The sequence below is a fragment of the Mobula hypostoma genome, chromosome 1 (genome assembly GCF_963921235.1).
Source record: "Mobula hypostoma chromosome 1, sMobHyp1.1, whole genome shotgun sequence".
Classification (NCBI taxonomy): Eukaryota; Metazoa; Chordata; class Chondrichthyes; order Myliobatiformes; family Myliobatidae; genus Mobula; species Mobula hypostoma.
The window spans coordinates 215,002,057-215,024,133 of NC_086097.1; the positions used below are offsets into that span (position 1 = coordinate 215,002,057).

Genomic DNA, 22,077 nt, shown 5'->3' on the forward strand with positions numbered 1-22,077 from the left:
CATCATCACTTTTTTTTTAAAGCCCTTATGGTCAAATAATCCCTGTAGCAGTTAAAATTAGAGTGGAAATCCTTGCTGAACATCTGTGGTTCGTGAACTTTAGTTCTGAATGTTATTTGCTTACTTTTTATTGATTGCCTGACTTGTTCTTTTTTTCACACATTGGATGTTCGACATTTTTTTAAATGGGCTCTATTGGGTTTCTTTGTTTTGTGGCTGCCTGTAAGGAGATGAATCTCAAGGTTACATATAGCATATGTACTTTGAACTTTGAACTTGGATTAAGGCTCTGTACTCCAAAAAGTGTAGATAAGTTAACTTCATGAACAAATTTGTAGAAATCTAGCTAAAAAGGCTTCAGTTCCTAAAAGTTCTGAAATTTAAACAAACATTTTGGAAACAAAAAATATACAGTAAAAAACTAAATACCCAATCATCTGCAATCCCAAATAAACTATCAATTTTATTCAATATTTAATATCTCTATAAAGAATCATACTTATAATACATTGCAGTGCATTAGTAGATATAGATTTGTTCTGTAAGATTTCATCTTTTTTCGGCACTTGGATTACGTTGACTTAACACCATGAAAAACCACTGTTTTTCAGATTCTAGTCACTGGCATATGGCATCAAGTAACAAGTGAGAGCTCAAGAAGTTCTTTCTCAGAATGCAGCACAAAATTGGTCCATTCCTGACAGAGTTCTTCATAAGGAGGTCCTTGGCCGCCATATTCAGGTGGAAGAATCTGGACTGGAAAGTACCTTCTAAGACTGGACTCATAATTATTTCCATGCATGTGAATCTGAAATAAGCACAATGGATTTAATTGAAATCAGGGAATCCTTATTTACACTTTTTCACATTTTAAAAGTACTCATAAAGTATATTTTCTGTGTGAACTAAACAAAAATATAAATAACTAATAAAGACAATGGATTTGATATTATTAGGATGGAAGGATCTCTATTGGGACACTGGAAGAGCTCTACCTGAGAAAATTCACTAAAACTTTGACAATCGGCAAAGTTTCGCCTCCAGCTTTGGCAGATGTTAAACTTGCAGGGGTTTAAAATATTTCTGAACGTCTGTGAAATGCCTCTGAAATTTCCCCCAGTAGACCACTTGGGTGGAACAGGATCCATAATACAGCAGATTGCACAAAGTTCTTTAAAGAACTTTGATCTTTGAAGAGACATAAACTGTCCATTCATTCTGTCTGAGCTGATGAGTATTTTCTACAATTTGTATTTTGATTGTTTCAGATAATTGACATTTTCTGCATTTTGGTTTTGTCAGATTATACACAGATCATGTCAAGACTGTTATAATCATTCTGTCTTTAATATTAACACTGAAATCTGTGAAGCATCTATTCATCAGTTTGAAACATAATAGTTAAAATACAGACATCTAAGGTTTTAAACTTTAAAACCAATTAATTTGCTGTTCATTTAAATGAGAAATATTCATGCTGATAAGTGAAATAATCATTCAATGCTTTGTCCCAATGACAACATTCCCAAGCAAAGAATGGGCTTCTAAAGGATGCTATTGATGTGATTATGTTTCAACTAAAATTAAGTTTTATTATTGTTGTTAGAATAACTGAACTGAGAATAATTACTCTCTCTGGAACTAAAAAGAAGTGTGCAAGTTTACTCACACGTCCCTTGATTTTTTCTGAAAAGAATTTTGTAATTATAGCAAAGACTGGATGAAATAGCACTGGCTCATTGATCATGTGAATGCCTCGGACCTTCAGAGGAAAGGAGTCCTAGGAATAATAATAAAAAAAGTGGCCTTCATTATACTTCATATTTTAGCATATCTACATTTCAATAAAATACAGCCTTCTTAAGATCCACCAGTTATCAAGATGCTTTGAGCAGACACACCCTTGCTTAGAAATGAATAAAGACCAGGCAAAAACTAAAAAGTACTAGTTTATTTTCCACTAGACCGATATTTGTGACTTTTTCTAGCTGCTGTTTCATATTCTTTCAAACCCTGTCTGACCACATCTTATCCATGAGATCTGATACTTAACTATTACAGGGAGAGTGTATGAGTATGATAATTCTAGAACTGGGGTCCATACTTAGTGTAGTCTCTCAGAACCAAAGGCTCAGCTTCATCTGAACAGCAGGGTGGAATCAAAGTTCAAAGTAAATTTATTATCAAACTGTATATATGTCACCATATACAGCCCTGAGATTCATTTTCTTGTGGGCATACTCATTAAGTCCAATAGCCATAATAGATTCAATGAATGACCTCACCAACAGGGTGGGCAACCAATGTGCAAAAGACAATAAACTGTGCAAAAAGAAAGAAAGAAAAGAGAAATAATAATAATCATAAAAATATATATTCTCCTCTTGCATTGATCTCCCAAAGTGCAGTTCCTCACACGTGTCTAGATTATACTCCATCAGCCATTTCTCCAGTCATATTTCTAACAGTCTAGTTCCTGCTGTATTCTTTGACCATCTCCCTCAACCTCCAACAATTTTTGTGCCTTTTGCAAACTTGCCCAGCTACATCTTGTCCAAATTATTTAAATATATCACAGAGAGGTTCCCAGTACTGATCCTTCCTTGAACACCAGTCACAGACCTCCAGTCAGGGAAATACCTAAGCATAAACTACCCTTTGCTGGATGTGCTACAATTTGACACTTTCAGACTAGGAAAGGCTACTGAATGGCGGGTGGTTATGCAGGTTTTGCAAAATCTGCTTCAGAAACACAATATTTACAATAATTAAGGAAGCACTTCGTTAAGAGGGCCTGAGCAAGAAATAAATATTGCCACAATTAATCTCCATTGATTCATTGACATGTGATTCTACTCAGTAATTATAGATGTGTAACTCTCTCACCGGGCCTCGTAACAAACTCGGCTCCTTGGCTAACTGAACTGCCACGTGCATCACATGGGTAACAGTGAGAAGGCCACTTTCAATAAACAACACACGTCCGGGGTCTGTATGGTTCAGATTCGACCAAACAGGAAAGTTGGAATATTCTGATGAGTGATTGAAAACTGTGGTGAATGCTGTTGTAAATATTGCCCCATGCAAAATTATCGCTCGGCAGGAAATAACAGATCATTACAACGGAAATCAATGAAATTACAGTGGAAATATATTTACCAATATTTCAACTTTAACATTTGACAGAAAAAGGGCCCATTACAGTTAAACTAGTCTAAAAGTGCACATAAACGTTGGAGCTCGTTTCTGTAGTAGTTGGGTGTATCGTTTTACTCACAGCGCTCAATCTTCATCACCAGCCACAGGTCAAACTTCCCTCTTAGAACATCATGAACATATTGGCTAACTCAGAAGTATTATCACTTCCTCCTGGAAACATTCATCTGCACAAAACACTCCTTGCAGTAGGTTCTCCCCTCGGGTGGGATCCGCCAAGCATCTTCCCTTGTGCTCTTCTCTGTACCTCCTAGTGAAAGACCCCCAAACCAGACTACTGTCCTTCAGAAATATGATCTCGCCCAGCTTTCTCGAATGTTCCATGGCGTTTCACACCCCCACCCCCGACTGGCTGAACAACATTCCCAGGCTGAGCAAATGTTCCTTATCTCAGCTGAAGTCAAAACACTAGTCTATGAAGCTTAACTGACAGAACACACTGTGTTTGCAGAAAATTGCTAAAATAAAATGCCCAACAGCATAACAGTAGAAATGCAACTTTAACCAGGACATTTCAAATGCTTTCCATTTGAAAACATAGTTCCAAAATTTCCCATTAGTAGAATTAGAATCAGAATCAGGTTTAATATCACTGGCATATGTTGTGAAATTTGTTCTTTTGCAGCAGCAGTACAGTACAATACATAACAATAAAAACATAAAATACAATAAGAAATATACATTAAAAATTAAATTAAATTAAAAGTGAAAAAAGAAAGGAAAAAAGAAGTGAGGCAGTGAGATTGCATCCGCTATAGACCTATTGTGGTGATAGGTAAATTGCAGTGGGTCCCGGTCCTTGCTTAGGCAGGAGTTGATTCTGGCCATGACCAACCTCTCAACCCCTCTGTGGTGCACTTCACCACAGTAGATGAGAGTGCAAAGGTGTGGCAGTCATTGAGGTATCTCACCCTCTGCTCTTCTCTGGTACTGGTATGATTGTTGCCCTTTTGAAACAGGTGGAACCTCCGACTGCAGCAGTGAGAGACTGAAGATGTCCTTGCCAGTTGGTTGGATCCTACCAGGTAACAATCAGAGCCTGATGACTTGCAAGGGTTCACCAGCTTGAAAGATGTTCGGACGTCAGCCTTCAACTCAGGGATCACAGGGTCACCAGATGCTGCGGGGATTTGCACCAGGTGTAGTTTTATTCTCCACTTCAAAGCATGCATAGAATGGTCTTTAGCTCATCTGGGAATGAATTATCACAGCCATTCATGATGTTAAGTTTCGCCTTCGCGTTTATAGAAAATAATGTCCTGCAAACCCTGCCAGAGCTGAAGTACATCCAATTCTGTCTCTAACCTCAAATGGAATGCTTGTTTCAGCCTTAAAATAGTGACCTGTAGGTCATATATCGATGTATAGTCTAGAGCACCAGTCTTGAATGCCATCTCAGCAGACTACTGATCTCCTGGTTCATCCTTGGGTATATCCGGAATGTTCTCAAAGGCACACATTCACCCACACAGGTCTTGATGAAGTCCGTGACAAGAGTGGTGTATTTATTTAGATTCAAAGATGAATTCCTGAATATTGTCCAGTCCACCAACTTAAAGCACTCTAGTAAGCAGTCCTCAGCCTCCCTTGACCATACCTTCTTGGTCCTCACAATTAGTGCTGTAGTCTTTAGTCTCTGCCTGTACATCAGGAGTAGAAGTACAGCCAGATGATTGGACTTTCCAAAGTCTGGATGTGGGATGGCATGGTAGGTGTTTTTGATGGTAGTACAATAGTGGTCAAGTGTGTTGGCTCCTTTGGTTCCACAGGTGATATGTTGGTGAAAGTTGTTCAGAAATTTCTGCGAATTGGCCTGGTTGAAATCCCTCAGAATGATAGTGAAGGCTTCAGGGTGCACTGTTATGTGACTGCTGATCATGGTGCTCAGCTTCTCCAGTGCCAGCCTGACATTGGCCAGAGCTGGAAGGTACACTATTACCAGGATGAGAGCAGAAAACTCCCTCAGCTAAAATAAATACTCTAGCCTGGAAGAGTGGGAGTGAGAAACATCTGTGCATCACGATGAGTAAATCATGAAGCATACTCCAGTTGCACTATCCTTAAAAAGTCCTACTGTCCTGTCCTTGTGGTGTATGGTGAAGCCTTTGGGCTGCAGTGCTGCATCTGAAATGGTGGGCTTGAGCCATGTTTCAGTGAAGCAAAGTACACAACAGTCCCTAATGTCCCTCTGGTACTGCAAACTTGTTCTGAGTTATCAATTTTATTTTGCATAGAGTGCATTCACCAATAGGATAGTCAGCAGTGGGGGTCTAAGGACTCTATGTTTCAATCATACCTGCAGACCTACTTGCCTTTTTTCTGAAATGGGAACTGCACTCGCAACATGAGTCTGCCATTCAGGGCCCACTGATTTTGAATATCAGTCAATTTTCTAAACATCATAAAATGATATTGCTTACTAAAGTACCCATGGCTGTGACTGTGGATTTCAGCTGTAGTACTGTAGTCCTAAATGGGAATATTTGATGAACCCAATCGGAGCTCCATTTATTGGCACCACCTTGATTGTAGTGCCTTAATCATTAACATATTGAAATCAAATGGAAAATAGCGTCAGGAGATATGGAAAATGTACTGCTGATTATTTATCACCTCTTTTACAATATTGCAAGGTTTTTCAAATTGACCTCCACCTCATCCAGAGGAACAAGAGAGATCAAGCAAACTATGAAGTCTAAGGCTAGATCTTACGAGGTAGCAAAGTCTAGTGGAAGGCCAAAAGACTGGGATTTTTTCAGGATCCTGCAGTGAGATTGCAAAGAAGGCTAATCCAAGAGGAAGAGTTTGATAGTGAGGGAAAACTTAGGGGGCATGACAGGATAGAGGTCAAGCAGTTTCCATTAGTGAAAGTCTCAAATGGGAAAATACACACAGTGGCCACTTTATTAGATACTCCTGCGCACCTGCTAGTTAATGCAAATATCTAATCATCCAATCATATAGCAGTAGCTCATTGCATAAAAGCATGCAGACATGCTCAAGAAGTTCAACTGTTATTCAGTTCAAACATCACAGTGGGGAAGAAATTTGATCTAAGTGATATTGACCGTGGAATGATGTTTGGTGCCAGATGGGGTACTTTGAGTATCACAGAAAATGCTGATCACCTGGGATGTTCATGCACAACAGTCTTTAAAGTTTACAGAGAATGGTGCAAGAAACAGAAAATATCCAGTGAGCAGCGGTTCTGTGGGCAAAAATGCATTGTTAATTAGAGAGAGGTCAAAGGAAGATGGCCAGACTGATTCAAGCTGAGAGTAACTCAAGTAACCATGCGTGACAACAGTGGTGTGCAGAAGAACATCTCTGAACTCAGAACACATTGAACTAAGCAGTAGATAGGCTACAGCAGTAGAAGATCTCCTGTATCTAATAAAGTGGCCACTGATTGTATAGTAATCAGATAAGGGGCTCACCATTTTGAACTGAGGCATATGGGAATTCCTTCTTGCAGCTGGAATTAACTGTCCTGGAGCATCATGAAGACTGGAGTTGTGGAGATGTATAAAGAGGAAGTAAACATTTATTTTAAATATCTAGGAATTGAGGATAATGTGGATTGACACAGGAGAGGACTTAAGGCATGATCTCATGAATGGTGGGGATGGCAGGAGGTTGGCTCCTGCTCCTATGTTCTTCTGTTTGGTTTTCAGCAAATTTATCTCACCATCTCAACATGATACTTTTACAGACTAACCTATTCGCACATAACGTTCTAGCATTTTTTGGATGATAAAAGGGTTTCACGCATTATTTAGATGCTTTATAACAATGATGAGCTCTTCTGGTGACAAAAGGAGTTGGAGTTAAAAATAAAAGATCAAGTCTGCAGTGTTTCCAACAAATGTCTTGCTTGTGCAGGAGATTAAATGTTGATCACATTCTACAGAGATAACTTGACATTGCTTCTCTGATAAAGTGTGGTCTACTCTGGCGCTTCCAGAAAAATCAGGCAGCCATTTTAAATATGAAACATAGAAACATAGAGAACCTACAGCACAATACAAAGCTGTGCCAAACATGTCCTGACCTTAGAACTACCTAGGCTTACCCATAGCCCTCGATTTTTCTAAGATCCACGTATCCATCCAGGAGTATCTTAAAAGGCCCTATTGTTTCCACCTCCACCATCACTGCCAGCAGCCTATTCCACACACTCACCACTCTCTACCCATGACATCTCCTCTGTACCTACTTCCAAGCACCTTAAAACTATGCCCTCTCATGCTAGCTATTTCAGCCCTGAGAAAAAGCCTTTGACTATCCACATGATCAATGCCTCTCATGATCTTGTACACCTCTATCAGGTCACCTCTCAATCCTCTGTCGCTCCAAGGAGAAAAGGCCAAGTTCACTCAACCTATTCTCCTAAGGCACACTCCCCAATCCAGGCAATATCCTTGTAAATCTCCTCTGCACTATTTGTATGGTTTCCACATCGTTCCTGTAGTGAGGCGACCAGAATTGAGCACAGTCCTCCAAGTGGGATCTGACCAGGTCCTATATAGCTGCAACATTACCTCTCAGCTCTTAAACTTTATCCCATGATTGAAGGCCTATGCACTGTATGCCTTCCCACAGAGTCAACCTGCATAGCAGCTTTGAGTGTCCTATGGACTTGGACCCAAGATCCCTCTGATCCTCCACATTGCCAAGAGTCTTACCATTAATACTATATCCTGTCATCATATTTGACCTACCAAAATGAACCACTTCACACTTATCTGGGTTGAACTCCATCTGCCACTTCTCAGCCCAGTTATGCATCCTATCAATGTCCCGTTTTAACCTCTGACAGCCCTCCACACTATCCACAACACCCCCAACCTTTGTGTCATCAGCAAATTTACTAACCCATCCCTCCACTTCCTCATTGAGGTCATTTCTAAAAATCGCAAAGAGTAAGGGTCCCAGAACAGATCCCTGAGGCACACCACTGGTCACCGGCCTCCATGCAGAATATGACCACTCTTTGCCTCCTGTGGGCAAGCCAGTTCTGGATCCACAAAGTAATGTCCCCTTGGATCCCATGCCTCCTTACTTTCTCAATAAGCCTTGCACGGAGTACATTATCAAATGCCTTCTTAAAATCAATCTATCTCCCTATCTGCTCCTCTGCTGAGATAAATGCATACCTCCTGCTAGATGATGCTCCTTCAACAGCATCCTTCCAGTCTTCCTATTAATCTTTCTCCAGACAAAGGATTTTCAAATGGTCACCCATTGTCCAAAAGCTAGAAGGTTTTCAAAACTTCTTTCACACTGAATATGAAAAAAATGATTTGAGAATTCATGCACATGAAATTCATACAGCATGAAAAGAAAATGCTACAAGCACATTTGCATGATTACATTCAAAACACTTGAATTATATCCGTATACGTCCCAAGTTCTTTGGAGAAGATCACAATCGGGGTAATGTGGTAGGAATCACTCATGCCCACATGGTATCCCTTCCGCATATTCATGAAGCTTCTGCCCATTTTGAGTGAATGCTCTCACCAACCAGCCAGAGCTCCAATGAGAATCTGATGACACACACAGACTGGAAATCCCATCCCCCCAATATCCGGTGCCATAGCTTCTGGAGTTAAAATTGACCAGCATTGTTTGAATTTGGATCTTGCTTATCATTAAACAGCAAAATGCTCAGGACTCCAAAATAGACTGTAACATTTCCAGTCCTTCTCCCTCTTTATTTACTGTAGCGATATTAAAACAGCATTTCTAAAGATCTTCCAATATGACAAACAACATGTTCCACATATTAACAATGGATGACTTGAAACACTTCTCTTGAATAAATCTCTTTAAATTAGAATATGAGAATGTCACAGCATTTGTGCCTTGCCCTTTGTTCAGATCAGTTTTAAGCCTCTGTTCTTCCCATTTGCTCCTGCTCAGTCACACACTGTGCCCTAAAGGTGCTTGTTTCCAATTATTTGTCTCTTATGGGCATGGGCTAGATGCACCAAATGGGGCCCACAAGATCAGCAGTTATTGTATATCAAAAATTCAGCTTTTGGCTTTATTTCAGCACAAAATACAGGTCCTATTTCTCCCAGTAAGTCTTTTCAATATAAAGCTTCAATGATGGCTTCGTTTATGTTCAAATCATTTGAAAACCAGCTGGTATTGATCCAATGAATCAAGTGATGCTAAGTTTATAAAAGAGAAATAAATCTGTTTTCATAACATGATCACATAGGTTACTAAAGTGATGCCTTTTTCCTGCTTTATGTTGAAAAGTTCTATTTTAACAATATCTTTTAAAAAATTACTGTGACGATTAACTGTATATCTGGTGAACCTTTTACATGGCAGCTATGATGAAGGAACTAGTTAAGGTCAGAATTTGCTTTCATACTCTCACCTCATGCCGGCATTAAAAGTTCAAAAATTTCAAATTAAATTTATAATCAAAGTACATATATGTTACCATATAGTACCTTGACATGCACTTTCTTGCAGACAATTACAGGAAAAGAAGAATTTTATTGAAAATCCATACATGAACAAAGACTGACTAACACCAATATACAAAAGAAGACAAACTTTGCAAATTAAAATAATACAGAGAATGAGTTGCAATGAGTCCACAGAAGTGAGTCTGTTGGTCATAGGAATTACGGATATAAGAATGGTTCTGATAATTGGATGCCATTCTTATTTCTTGAAAAGTGATTATCGTTCAAGGGTAATTGTTTTTAAACTCAAAATATTTTTTAACCTTAAAAGCATGATGACTTTATTGTATACTTTAAGTAATTCCTCTCCTTGCCTTTCCTGTTTTAATTAAGTTCCCAGACTCGCAGTCAGGCCCATGCTGTCCCTGACCACCCCCGCCCCCAATCTTCACAGTAGCTTGCTCAGTTAGTCCTGACGAAGGGTCTCGGCCTGAAACGTCGACTGCACCTCTTCCTACAGATGCTGCTTGGCCTGCTGCGTTCACCAGCAACTTTGATGTATGTTGCTTGAATTTCCAGCATCTGCAGAATTCCTGTTGTTAGCTTGCTCAGTTAGTTCATTAACTGCCAATGTTTCATGTCCACCATTCTTGGGTATGTTCTTTAGTTCTGGAGTGCTGTCACCTCCAACTGTTTCTCTTCCAGCTAGCTGATCGCTCCAGTTCATGATCCCCATTGCCAATTCTGCACCGTTACTTCTCTTAAATCTCCTCATGAATTTCTGTCGTTAAACCCCACTAGTCTCTTTAGGCCTCTGATACATTGTAACTTTCTCTGGGTCACAACCTTAACAATTTTTCAAGCTGTGCTTCCAGCTCCATATTCTGTTATTGGTTTATTATGATTGGTTTTGGTTTATAAGCAAGATACTGTACAGTGAAAAGCTTGTCTTGTTCATGCAGATCAAATCATTATACAGTGCATTGATTAGATTAGATTAGATTATGAGGACACTCAGTCCTAGTTTATTGTCATTTAGAAATGCATGCATTAAAAATGATACAATGTTCCTCCAGAGTGATATCACAAAATATTACTTCTGGTAATTCCCTCCCCCTCCCTTCCTCTATCCCTATTTCACATCACCTCCCTCATAGTTCCACCTCCTACTATTGTTATCCTGCCAATCACCTCCCTGCTTCCCCTCCCCCACCCCTTTGTCTTTCAAATTACTGTTTTTTTCAACTACCAGCATTCTTCAAACTCTCCCCAAAGTTCTTCCTTCAGTCCTGACGAAGGGTTTCGGCCCGAAACGTCAACTAATCTTTTCAACTGATGCTGACTGACCTGCTGAGTTCCTCCAGCGCATTGTGAATGTTCCTTTGACAACAGCATCTGCAGATTATTTTGTGTTTACAAAAAAAACAGGACAAACCAAAGACTAACACTGACAAGACCACATAATTATAACATATAGTTACAGCAGTGCAAAGCAATACCATAATTTGATAACGAGCAGACCATGGGCATGGTAAAAAAAAGTCTCAAAGTTCCGATCAACTCCTGATAGTCCTGATAGCAGGCGGCAAAAGGGAGAAACTCTCCCTGTCATAAACCTGCAGGCGCCGACAACTGCCAATGCATTGGAAGCACCTGACCACAGCTGACTCTGAATCGGTCCGAAAACTTTGAGCTTTCGACCAGCCCCTCCGACACAGCCTCTCCAAGCACCAACCTCTGCCAAGCGCTTCGACTTCACCATGGCCGCCAAGCAACAAGCAAAGCCAAGGACTCGGGGCCTTTCCCTCCGGAGATTCTGGATCACACAGTAGCAGCAGCAGCAAAGAAGGCATTTTAGAAGTTTCTCCAGATGTTCCCCTGTGCTCTCACGTCTGTCTCCATCAAATCAGGATTGTGCACGGCACCCTACTTGACAGATAACAGATATCATTCACCAGAGTGGCCACTGCAAGCTGCATTGTGCTGCCATCTTCTCCTCCTCCGTTGTTCTACCATTGAGGTAGAACAAGGTAAAACTGCAGCAGGTGCAGTGCAGGTAAACAATAAAGTTCAAGGTAAATTGTGAGGTCAAGAGTCCATCTTATCCTGCAAGAAGTCCATTCAGGAGTCTGAAAACAGTGGGATAGAAGCTGTCCTTCAGCCTGGTGGCACACACTCTCAGGCTTTTGTATCTTTCGCCTGATGGGCAAGGGGAGAAGGGAGAGTTTCTGGGGTGAGTGGGGTTTTTGGTTATGATGGCTGCGATAGTGAGGCAGCAAGAAGCATGAATAGAGCTTATGGAGAGGAGACTGGTTTCCATGATATGCTGCGCTGTGGCCACAACTCTGCAATTTCTTGCAGTCATGTGCAGAGCAGTTCCCGTACAGGGAGAATGCTTTCTATGGAGGATTGATAAAAATTGGCAAAATTCATCGGTGATATGCCAAATTTCTTTAGGCTCTGGAGGAAGTAAAGGCAGTGGTGAGCTTTCTTGGCTGCGATATCAACATGGTTGGATCAGGATGCACACACCTAGAACATTGAAGCTCTCAATCCACCCAACCTCAGCACTAGGTCGACAGAAGTCTATACACAGCCACCCTTTCTGAAGACAATGAGTAGCTCTTTTGTTTAGTTGACATTGAGGGAAAATTTATTGTCATGACACCATGTTAATAGATTCCCTATCTCATTCCTGTACTCCGACATCATTAAATGAGGTACAACCCACCATGGCGATGTCATCTGCAGACTTGTAGCTGGAGTTAGAGCAGAACCTGGCCACACAGTACAGAGGGAAGTAGAGTAGAGTGGGTTGATGCTTTAAAAGATGTCATTCAGCCAGTCATCAAAGTGACAGCTTTGAAAGAGACATCAAATCAGTCTCACTTTCCTGCTCTCATTGGGCCATTGTGGGAGTGGGCTAGTGTTAGCGTGGTCAGGCTTTGGCAAAAACAGGCACAGGTCAAGGGTGCTGAATCATTTATTATTTATTATGATTCTGGAATTTGGGCTTGAGAAGTTGGATCCAAAGGTATAACAGGCTTGGTCAGAAGAGGCTGAGTAAGTGACGTAGGTGAGTGCGAAACTCAAGAGTTTCAGAAGGAAGGCACTGATAAGAACAGGAAAGCATTTTTTCATCTCAGGATTACTGCCGGTGCCATGTGCTGGTCAGGGCAGGAATACGATGATAGTACAGATGAATTAATGGCTGAGGAATTGGTGCAGGGGACAGGGTTTCAGATTCCTGGATAATTGTAACCGTTTCTGGGGCAGGGGGACCTGTACATGAGGAATTAGTTGCATCTAATCTGCAGGAGAACCAATATCCTGGCAAGGAGATTCACTAGTGCTACTTGAGAGAGTTCAAACTAGTATCGCAGAGGGACGGGAACCAAAGCACCAGGTCAGAAAGCGGAGGGATGGAGAGGAAGTTAGATGTCAGGGACAGTAGAAACATACAGGACCAAAGTCATAGATATGAAGGGATGGATAGTTTGAAGCGTGTGTATTTTCATGCTTGGAGTATTCTGGGTAAAGTTGATGAACTTAGAGCATGGAACTATGACATTGTGGAAATAACAGACGGTTGAGAGAAGGACAGTAATGGGTAATTAATAGCCCAGAGTTGTGATGTTTTAGAAAAGACAGAGAGGGAGGTAAAAGAGTAGTCGGGGGGGGGGGGGTGTGAGAGGTGCACTACTAATCAGCGACAATACCACACCTGTGTTCAGAGGGAATATAATATAATGGAGAGCTCATCCACTGACTTTATATGGCTAGAACCCAAAAATAGTAAGGGTGTAATCACTTTGATAGGATTGTACTACAATCCATAATCCCCTACTTTTCCCGCCACCCCCCCCCCACCACCACCATTAGCCACTGGGGCACTGAGTATCAGATTGTAATGAGCTCTTCAGGCCTGTGCAGGGAGGTTAATTGTTGTTTAATGTTCATGGAATCTTCATCTCATGTTCTCAATATTTATTTATTATATTTTTTTCTTTCTCTATTTGCACAGTTTTTTGTCACTGCACCCTGGGTAAATGCCCCATTTGTGTGGTTTTTCACTGATTCTGTTGTGGTTATTATTCTATATAGTTAATGAGTAAGCCCACAAGAAAATGAATCTCAAGGTTATATGTAGTGATATAGATATACTTTGATAACAAAATTTACTTTCAACTTCCTTAACATAAACTGGGACCTTCTATGCGCAAGTGGTTTAGATGAGGCAGAATTTGGTCGGTACAACTCCTTATCCCTAGGAGGAATTCTCCATCAATATGCAGACTGTCCAAGAGGAGGGGCTGTACTGGGTCTGGTGATAGGCGATGAGCCTTGCCGCATGTTCAACCTTTCAGTGGGTGAACAGTGACCACAACTCCCTAAGTTTGAGATAGTTATAAATAAGGATAAGTATGAACTTTGTAGGAGAATATTAAATTGGAGCAGGGCAAATTACAAGAGCATTGAACTAGTGAGAGTTAATTGGAAACAGTTATTTTTGGGCAAATCCATACATGACACATGGAAGGTGTCTAAAGGCCAATTTCACAGAGTACTGGACAGGCATGTTCCAGTCAGAAGGAGGGATAAGGATGGCAAGATAAGATAAAAGAAAATCCCAAGCCGTTTTTATACATACGTTAGGCGCAAGAGGATAACTAGGGAGAGAGTAAAGTGTAAAGATGAGAACATTTGTTGGATGCAAATGATGTGGGTGTGGTCCTTAATGACTACTTTACACCAGTGGGGCAGCATGGTAGTGTAGGGGTTAGCACAACGCTTTCTAGTACCAGTGACATGGGTTAAATTTTGTAAGGAGGTTGTACATCCTTCCCGTGACCGCATGGGTTTTCTCCCATTGTCTGTAGACATACTGCACTGGTTGGTAGGTTAATCAGTCATTGTAAATTGTCTCATGATTACGCTAAGGTTAAACCAGGGGTAGCTGATTGGCACTGCTTGAAGAGCCAGAAGGGCCTGTCCCATGCTGTAAAATAAAATAAAAGCATTCACCAAGGAGAAGGATACGGAGGATACGGAGATTAGTGCCGAGAGTATTAATATGCCACAACATCTCCAAGTAAAGGAGGAGATAGTGCTGGGTCTCATAAAGAGCACGAAGGAGGATAAGTCTCCAAGGCCTGAGGGGTAGACCCCAGGTTATTGAGAAAGACAAGTTAAGTGATTACTGGGTGTTATGTTTTGCAACTCCAAAAACTAATTGAAAGAAAAACACAGGACATGTGTACTTAGTTTCTTATCTTTAGTGATGCACTCACATATGATAAGGAGGCTAAATGACGAATGCCATTCATGTGCTCCTTAATTTAACACATAATGAACTATGTAAGCAAAGAATGCTTAATCAAATAATATATTTACAATATTACTCAAATATTACTGAAATAATAAATACACTACACTGCTCCCTGCTCAGCTATAAACTCCAATCCAATATAGAATGCATCTCAACTCTAGTCTATATATATATACACACAAACACAGAGGCATGCATAAACACTACAATATAGAGACATCCACAGCACAGTGAATTTTAATGTAATACACACAAATTGTTGGAGGAGCTAGCAGGCTAGGCAGCATCTATGGAAAAGAGTAAATAGTTGATATTTCAGGCTGAGACCCTTCATCGGGACACTTCATCCTGATGAAGGGTCTCAGCCCAAAACGTAGACTGTACTCTTTTCCATAGATGTTGCCTGGCCTGCTGAGTTCCTCCAGTATTTTTATGTGTATTGCTTTGATTTCCAGCATCTGCAGATTCCCTCTTGTTTGTGATAGTAAATTTTAAACTAAATAAATTTAAAATCAGGTCTAAAGATTTAATCGCTATGGAGGATTTCTTACTCTTGTGGCCGTGAAACAATTTCAGATTTTGGGGCCTCCTCCGTGGTGGCTGTAGGAGTTGACTCTGGATCTGCAGGAAGTGGTTCTGACAGCTCTGGATACCAGCCTTCACTTACAATTGACTCTGCTCTCCATAACCGATCAACGTGTCGCCTCCAGATGATATCAGATGTAATCTCCACTGTGTAGGAGAGTGGTCCTGTTCTGTCCTGAATCTTTCCACGTACCCACTTTTGATCACCTCTAGTTCCTTACCAGGAGTGTATTTCCAGGAGTGAAACATTAAACCTCCTTGTTTGAGGAGCCCTCAGTTTGTCTCAGTTGTTTGTCCTGCCTACTCCTTCTGAGAGTTAAGCTTGGGAAGATGAATGTTGAATTGACTTTATTTCTTACATCCTTCACGTACCTGAGGAGTAAATATCTTCATGTCTCCATATATATGTACAATGTGCAATCATAGTAATTCATAATTATTTATAATAAATAGACAGTCAATGTAATAAACACTAAAATCAGCGTGAGTTAATCAGTCTGATGGCCTGGTGGAAGAAGCTGTTCCGGAGCCTGTTGGTCCTGGCTTTTATGCTGCGGTACCACTTCCTGGATGGTAGTAGCTGGAATAGATTGTGGTTGGGGTGACTTGAGCCCCCAATGATCCTACGGGCCCTTTTTACACACCTGTCCTTGTAAATGTCCTGAATCATGGGAAGTTCACAACTACAGATGCGCTGGGCTGTCCACACCACCCTCTGCAGAGTCCTACAACTTAGGGAGATACAGTTCCCATACCAGGCAGTGATGCAGCCAGTCAGGATGCTCTCAATTGTGCCCCTGTAGAAAGTTCTTTGGATTTGGGGGCCCATACCAAACTTCCTCAATCATCTGAGGTGAAAGAGGCGCTGTTGTGCCTTTTTCACCACACAACTGGCGTGCACAGACCACATGAAGTCCTCAGTGATGTGGATGCCGAGGAACTTGAAGCTGTTTACCCTCTCAACCCCAGGTCCATTTATGTCAATAGGGGTTAGCCCGTCTCCATTCCTCCCGTAATCCACAACCAGCTCCTGTGTTTTTGCGACAATGAGGGAGAGGTTGTTTTCTTGACACCACTGTGTCAGAGAGATGACTTCTTTCATGTAGGCCACCTTGTTATTCAAAGAAAACACTTAGCATGGGGTTGTCACAAAAGGGACTTGAATGCTTCATTCTGAGGACACTATCTTGAGGCATATGCTTTATCATTTTAGCAAGCCTGATCTTTTTACTCATTACATTACTATTTGATTCTTCTTTCAAGTAGAACACACACCTCAATCATTTTCTCCATTGCATAACACCAAAAACTCAAAGCAAGTTAACAGTTTCTAATCTATGTTTAACTAAAACATATACTGTTAATGCTGCCTTTAATTTCACATTTGAGGAACCAATAATTTTATATTTAGTGATAAAAGCAGAATAGTTGTACCTGGTGTTCTTGCAATATACATGTAACGCGCTGTAAGGCTTCACTGCTAATGTAATGACTTCTCTGTAATGTTCACTGCTGAGGTAATGGTTTCTCTGCAGCAGCAATGTTTGGGTTATGGCTGGAGATAACAGGACTGTGGTATGCCTGTTAGCCAGTCAGAGATTGTTGCTCTGTGTTGTGAATCTGGAAAGATGTTGTTTTCGCGGTCCTTGGTCAAAGAGAGATGAAGAGGGAAGACACGTGTGGAGAGAGCTGGTAGACCACTGGACGGACTGGACTGGGATCTGAGGGGCCGAAGGTCGACGACGCTCGGAGGAGATCAATGATGGAAGAATGACTACTGAGTGAACTCCAATGTGCACTTGTGACTTTTCCTTGAATTGGGCTCTTTTTTTTATTTTCATTACTAACCCTATATTCAGGTTAAGATTCATAAAGTTCACTCATTTAATTGTATATGGTGTACTGTCTGATATTTTGCGTTGTGGGTTTGTAACTGGGAGGTACATTACACAGCATCCACACAAATGTGCTTTCCCCGTTTGGCGGGGCCAAAGGCCGTTTCCCCTCGAAGAATACGAGCTGGGCGAGCCTGAGAGTTACATACATTACAGTTTTACATTTGTGCAGTTTCAAAGAATTTTTTGTTTTCACCTTGCACTGTAAGTTCCACAAGGTTAAAAATTGCCATTTTGAATTGTAATCACTCTCATGCACTTCCTTAGTAATAAAAATGTAGCATTTAATCATAATTTAACATAAGTTTATCAAAGAAACATAGAAACATAGACATAGAAAACCTACAGCACAATACAGGCCCTTCGGCCCACAGAATTGTGCCGAACATGTCCCTACCTTAGAAATGACTAGGCTTACCTATAGCCCTTTATTTTACTAAGCTCCATGTACTTATCTAAAAGTCTCTTAAAAGACCCTATCATATCCGCCTCCACCACCGTTGCCGGCAGTCCATTCCACACACTCACCACTCTCTGAGTAAAAAACTTACCCCTGACATCTCCTCTGTACCTACTCCCCAGCACCTTAAACCTGTGTCCTCTTGTGGCAACCATTTCAGCCCTGGGAAAAAGCCTCTGACGATCCACACAATCAATGCCTCTCATCATCTTATACACCTCTATCAGGTCACCTCTCATCCTCCGTCGCTCCAAGGAGAAAAGGCCGAGTTCACTCAACCTATTCTCATAAGACATGCTCCCCAATCCAGGCAACATCCTTGTAAATCTCCTCTGCACCCTTTCTATGGCTTCCACATCCTTCCTGTAGTGAAGCGACCAGAACTGAGCACAGTACAGGTGTGGTCTGACCAGGGTCCTATACAGTATAGCTGCAACGTTATCTCTCGGCTCCTAAACTCAATCCCACGATTGATGAAGGCCAATACACCGTATGCCTTCTTAACCACAGAGTCAACCTGCGCAGCTGCTTTGAGTGTCCTATGGACTCGGACCCCAAGATTCCTCTGATCCTCCAAACTGCCAAGAGTCTTACCATTCTGATATTATGACTATATTCTGCCATCATATTTGCCCTACCAAAATGAATCATTTTGCACTTCAGAGTTTTAAAAGTTTTCCAAAATGCTTTGTAAGATTACTTAGAAGTGACAAATATAATGAGGAATTCTGCATCCTTCCTAGCTGAGTCAAGTATGGCAGCCAAAAATGGTAGATGGAATTTCCTTCTAGGTTACAGTCCATTAATTCTGGGGAAGAAGATCTAACATAATTCAAAATCTAACAATTAGCATTGTTAATTTCTTTTTAGCATAATATGTTAAAATGTTTAACAGTTGTTTAAGATTTAACAAATGTTTAGCTATATGTATTATGTATTCTCGCATACAAGAAACTAATTCAGATTTATGGGAAAAGAAACAATTTCAGACCATATTTTTGAGTAATTTTATTCCTTCAGCTGGGTTTTTGATCAGTAAATCTGCATCATACTTATTTCATTGAAGCAGGCTAGATCTACTAAGGCTGGAATGATCTTCAAATATCTTTTAGATAGTGATTTTATTGCTTCTTCTTATTTGGTATTTTGATAAACTTTGCTCACATTCACCGAATTCAGGTTTAAGAAAATTAAAGTTGGTGGGGTAAAAATGACCCTTTTTGCTGAGAAATTTTCTACAATGGTTGGATTTTAATACTTAGTTGCAAGCTTCAGAAAAAAATCTGGGTGTAGTGTGAAACTGAACATAGTCTGCCAGTACAGTACCTCATATTCAATGGTAGAAAATGTGACTGTTGACACTGCGGTTGGTTATAAAGCAAACATTTAATTCAAAATTTAACTGAAGACAAAAAACTTACTACAATTACTGCAGCAATTCTTTTAGCAACTATTGGATTGATCTGTAAAACGTGAGCAAATTGCCATCCATAGAGATCAAAGATAACCTTTACACCATTTTGTTGTGTCTTGACCTCCTTCACAATTAGTTCTGATGTGATCAGGCTGACACGAAATACTTCATAGACTGAAAACAGCTTGGGATCCCAATGTCCTAGAAAAAGAAATGGACAGTGATCAGATACCAGTCATTTTCCTTTATTTCAACCTCACTCAGAAAAGATAAATTCACTCAATATCATCTAATAGAACTGCTTCAGATTTCCCTTTCTATTTCATCTCCACTGTTTGGTAACCTGTGAGAAACATCATACATGATTCTAATTCCATCCATTATTTACCCCCAGCTCCATTTTCACACAATCTCAAGACATCCTTACCTTACAACACCAACATGACTGCCAGGATCATGTTGACCTGCAACCAGGAGTTGTAATGCAGAAGGCAAGAATCTACTGGAAATCAGGATGAGGCTCAGTCAGACTGAACCAAGGGGCCAGATAGACTTGTTTCCAGATCCTCAACTTTGGCACGGCCCCTTTCACTTAATTGGGAACACTGGGCTTGTCAAAGACATTGAAGGCTAGAACAAGGGCTGCAACAACATGAATAGGAAGTTTGTTAAATAGCAGGAAAGAATAATAGAGAAGAAATGTTCACACTGGAGGGAAGTTACAGTCAACTTCCTCAGAAGTTAGTAGTGCAGCCAATTTTATTAAAATATGGTATGTGTTAATGGTTATGATTTGGATGTACAAGCCAGAATTTCCAAATATGCATACTTTAACATTTAGAGTTTTAATGAAATAGAGAGGACAGTAACGGCCTTCAATGAGATACGTACGGGTGGATAAGCGGCAGAGAAATATTGAGATATATGAAATGTTTATGTTCGTCAAAATGATAAACTCTCATGTGACATCCTAATACACACATAAGCCGAGAAATCAGATATAATTATGCTTATTTTGTTTAAGTACACGCTGTTTTGTAAATGCCTTGCAAAATGGTGACCATTTCTGATAGAAGTCCCACCCACTGCAGCTTCTGGATGCAACTCACTGTAGGGTAGTTGATGCTTTGTTTGTATTATTTCCCCGAGAGATGATGCAACCAACATCCGCAATGCTCATTTCTGCCTTGCCAGCAGAAAAACAAGATGAACTAATAATGTGCAACCTATGACCTCAATTTATAGCTCCCAGCAAAACAGAAAGGCAAGCCATGCGACAATAGATATGCTATAAAGAATTCAGAGCAACACTCACAAAATACTGGAGAAACTCAGCAGGTCAGGCAGCATCTAATGGATGGAATAAAGAGCCAATGTTTCAGGCTGAGACCCTTCATCAGGACTAGAAAGAAAAGAGGAAGGAGCCAGAATCAGAAGCTGGCAGGGTGGGGGTGGGGAGAGATGAAGGAGTACAAGCTAAAAGGTGATAAGTGATAAGAGATCACAAAATGTCCTTAGCAATATTCACATTACATGTTTCATGCAAATAAAAAATACTAAATGTTGCAATAATTCCAAAAGCTGCAGAGGTGCAGTGTGTTGCCGGCTTAACCAGGAGATGGCATGGGGAAAAATACAATGCATGAAAATGCTGTCTCCATGAACAGTATAACAAAACTGCTAATATACTCAAAATAACAGAATCTTGAAAGGAGAAAACAATCAATATTGGTTTTGCAATCATTCTCATGCTAATTAGGATATTTCCTTGTACATTCCTCATATTAATGCTTCGTTTATTTAGCAAAGAATTCCCCTGAAGACTAGGGAGTACAGATTAATGAGACTCGTGCAGTAGAAACATAGAAACATAGAAACATAGAAAATAGGTGCAGGAGTAGGCCATTCGGCCCTTCGAGCCTGCACCACCATTTATTATGATCATGGCTGATCCTCCAACTCAGAACCCCGCCCCAGCCTTCTCTCCATACCCCCTGACCCCCGTAGCCACAAGGGCCATATCTAACTCCCTCTTAAATATAGCCAATGAACTGGCCTCAACTGTTTCCTGTGGCAGAGAATTCCACAGATTCACCACTCTCTGTGTGAAGAAGTTTTTCCTAATCTCGGTCCTAAAAGGCTTCCCCTCTGTCCTCAAACTGTGGCCCGTCGTTCTGGGCTTCCCCAACATCGGGAACAATCTTCCTGCATCTAGCCTGTCCAATCCCTTTAGGATCTTATACGTTTCAATCAGATCCCCCCTCAATCTTCTAAATTCCAACGAGTACAAGCCCAGTTCATCCAGTCTTTCTTCATATAGAAACATAGAAACATAGAAAATAGGTGCAGGAGTAGGCCATTCGGCTCGAGCCTGCACCGCCATTTATTATGATCATGGCTGATCATCCAACTCAGAACCCCGCCCCAGCCTTCCCCCCATACCCCCTGACCCCCGTAGCCACAAGGGCCATATCTAACTCCCTCTTAAATATAGCCAGTGAACTGGCCTCAACAGTTTCCTGTGGCAGAGAATTCCACAGATTCACCACTCTCTGTGTGAAGAAGTTTTTCCTAATCTCGGTCCTAAAAGGCTTCCCCTCTATCCTCAAACTGTGGCCCCTTGTTCTGGACTTCTCCAACATCGGGAACAATCTTCCTGCATCTAGCCTGTCCAATCCCTTTAGGATCTTATACGTTTCAATCAGATCCCCCCTCAATCTTCTAAATTCCAACGAGTACAAGCCCAGTTC

At 40.8% G+C, this 22,077-nt stretch overlaps 1 protein-coding gene across 1 annotated transcript in view; it reads right to left on the reverse strand.

The window, feature by feature from the left end:
- Positions 1-461: 461 nt before the first annotated feature.
- ttpa (tocopherol (alpha) transfer protein) overlaps positions 462-22,077 on the reverse strand; it is an 81,613-nt gene continuing 59,997 nt past the window's right edge. The window contains exons 3-5 of the mRNA XM_063041998.1: positions 19,335-19,528; positions 1,670-1,780; positions 462-808 (exon numbers count right to left, since the gene is read on the reverse strand). Coding sequence (XP_062898068.1) covers positions 635-808; positions 1,670-1,780; positions 19,335-19,528 — 479 coding nt within the window. The 3' untranslated portion in view covers positions 462-634. The remainder of the gene's footprint in view (positions 809-1,669; positions 1,781-19,334; positions 19,529-22,077) is intronic.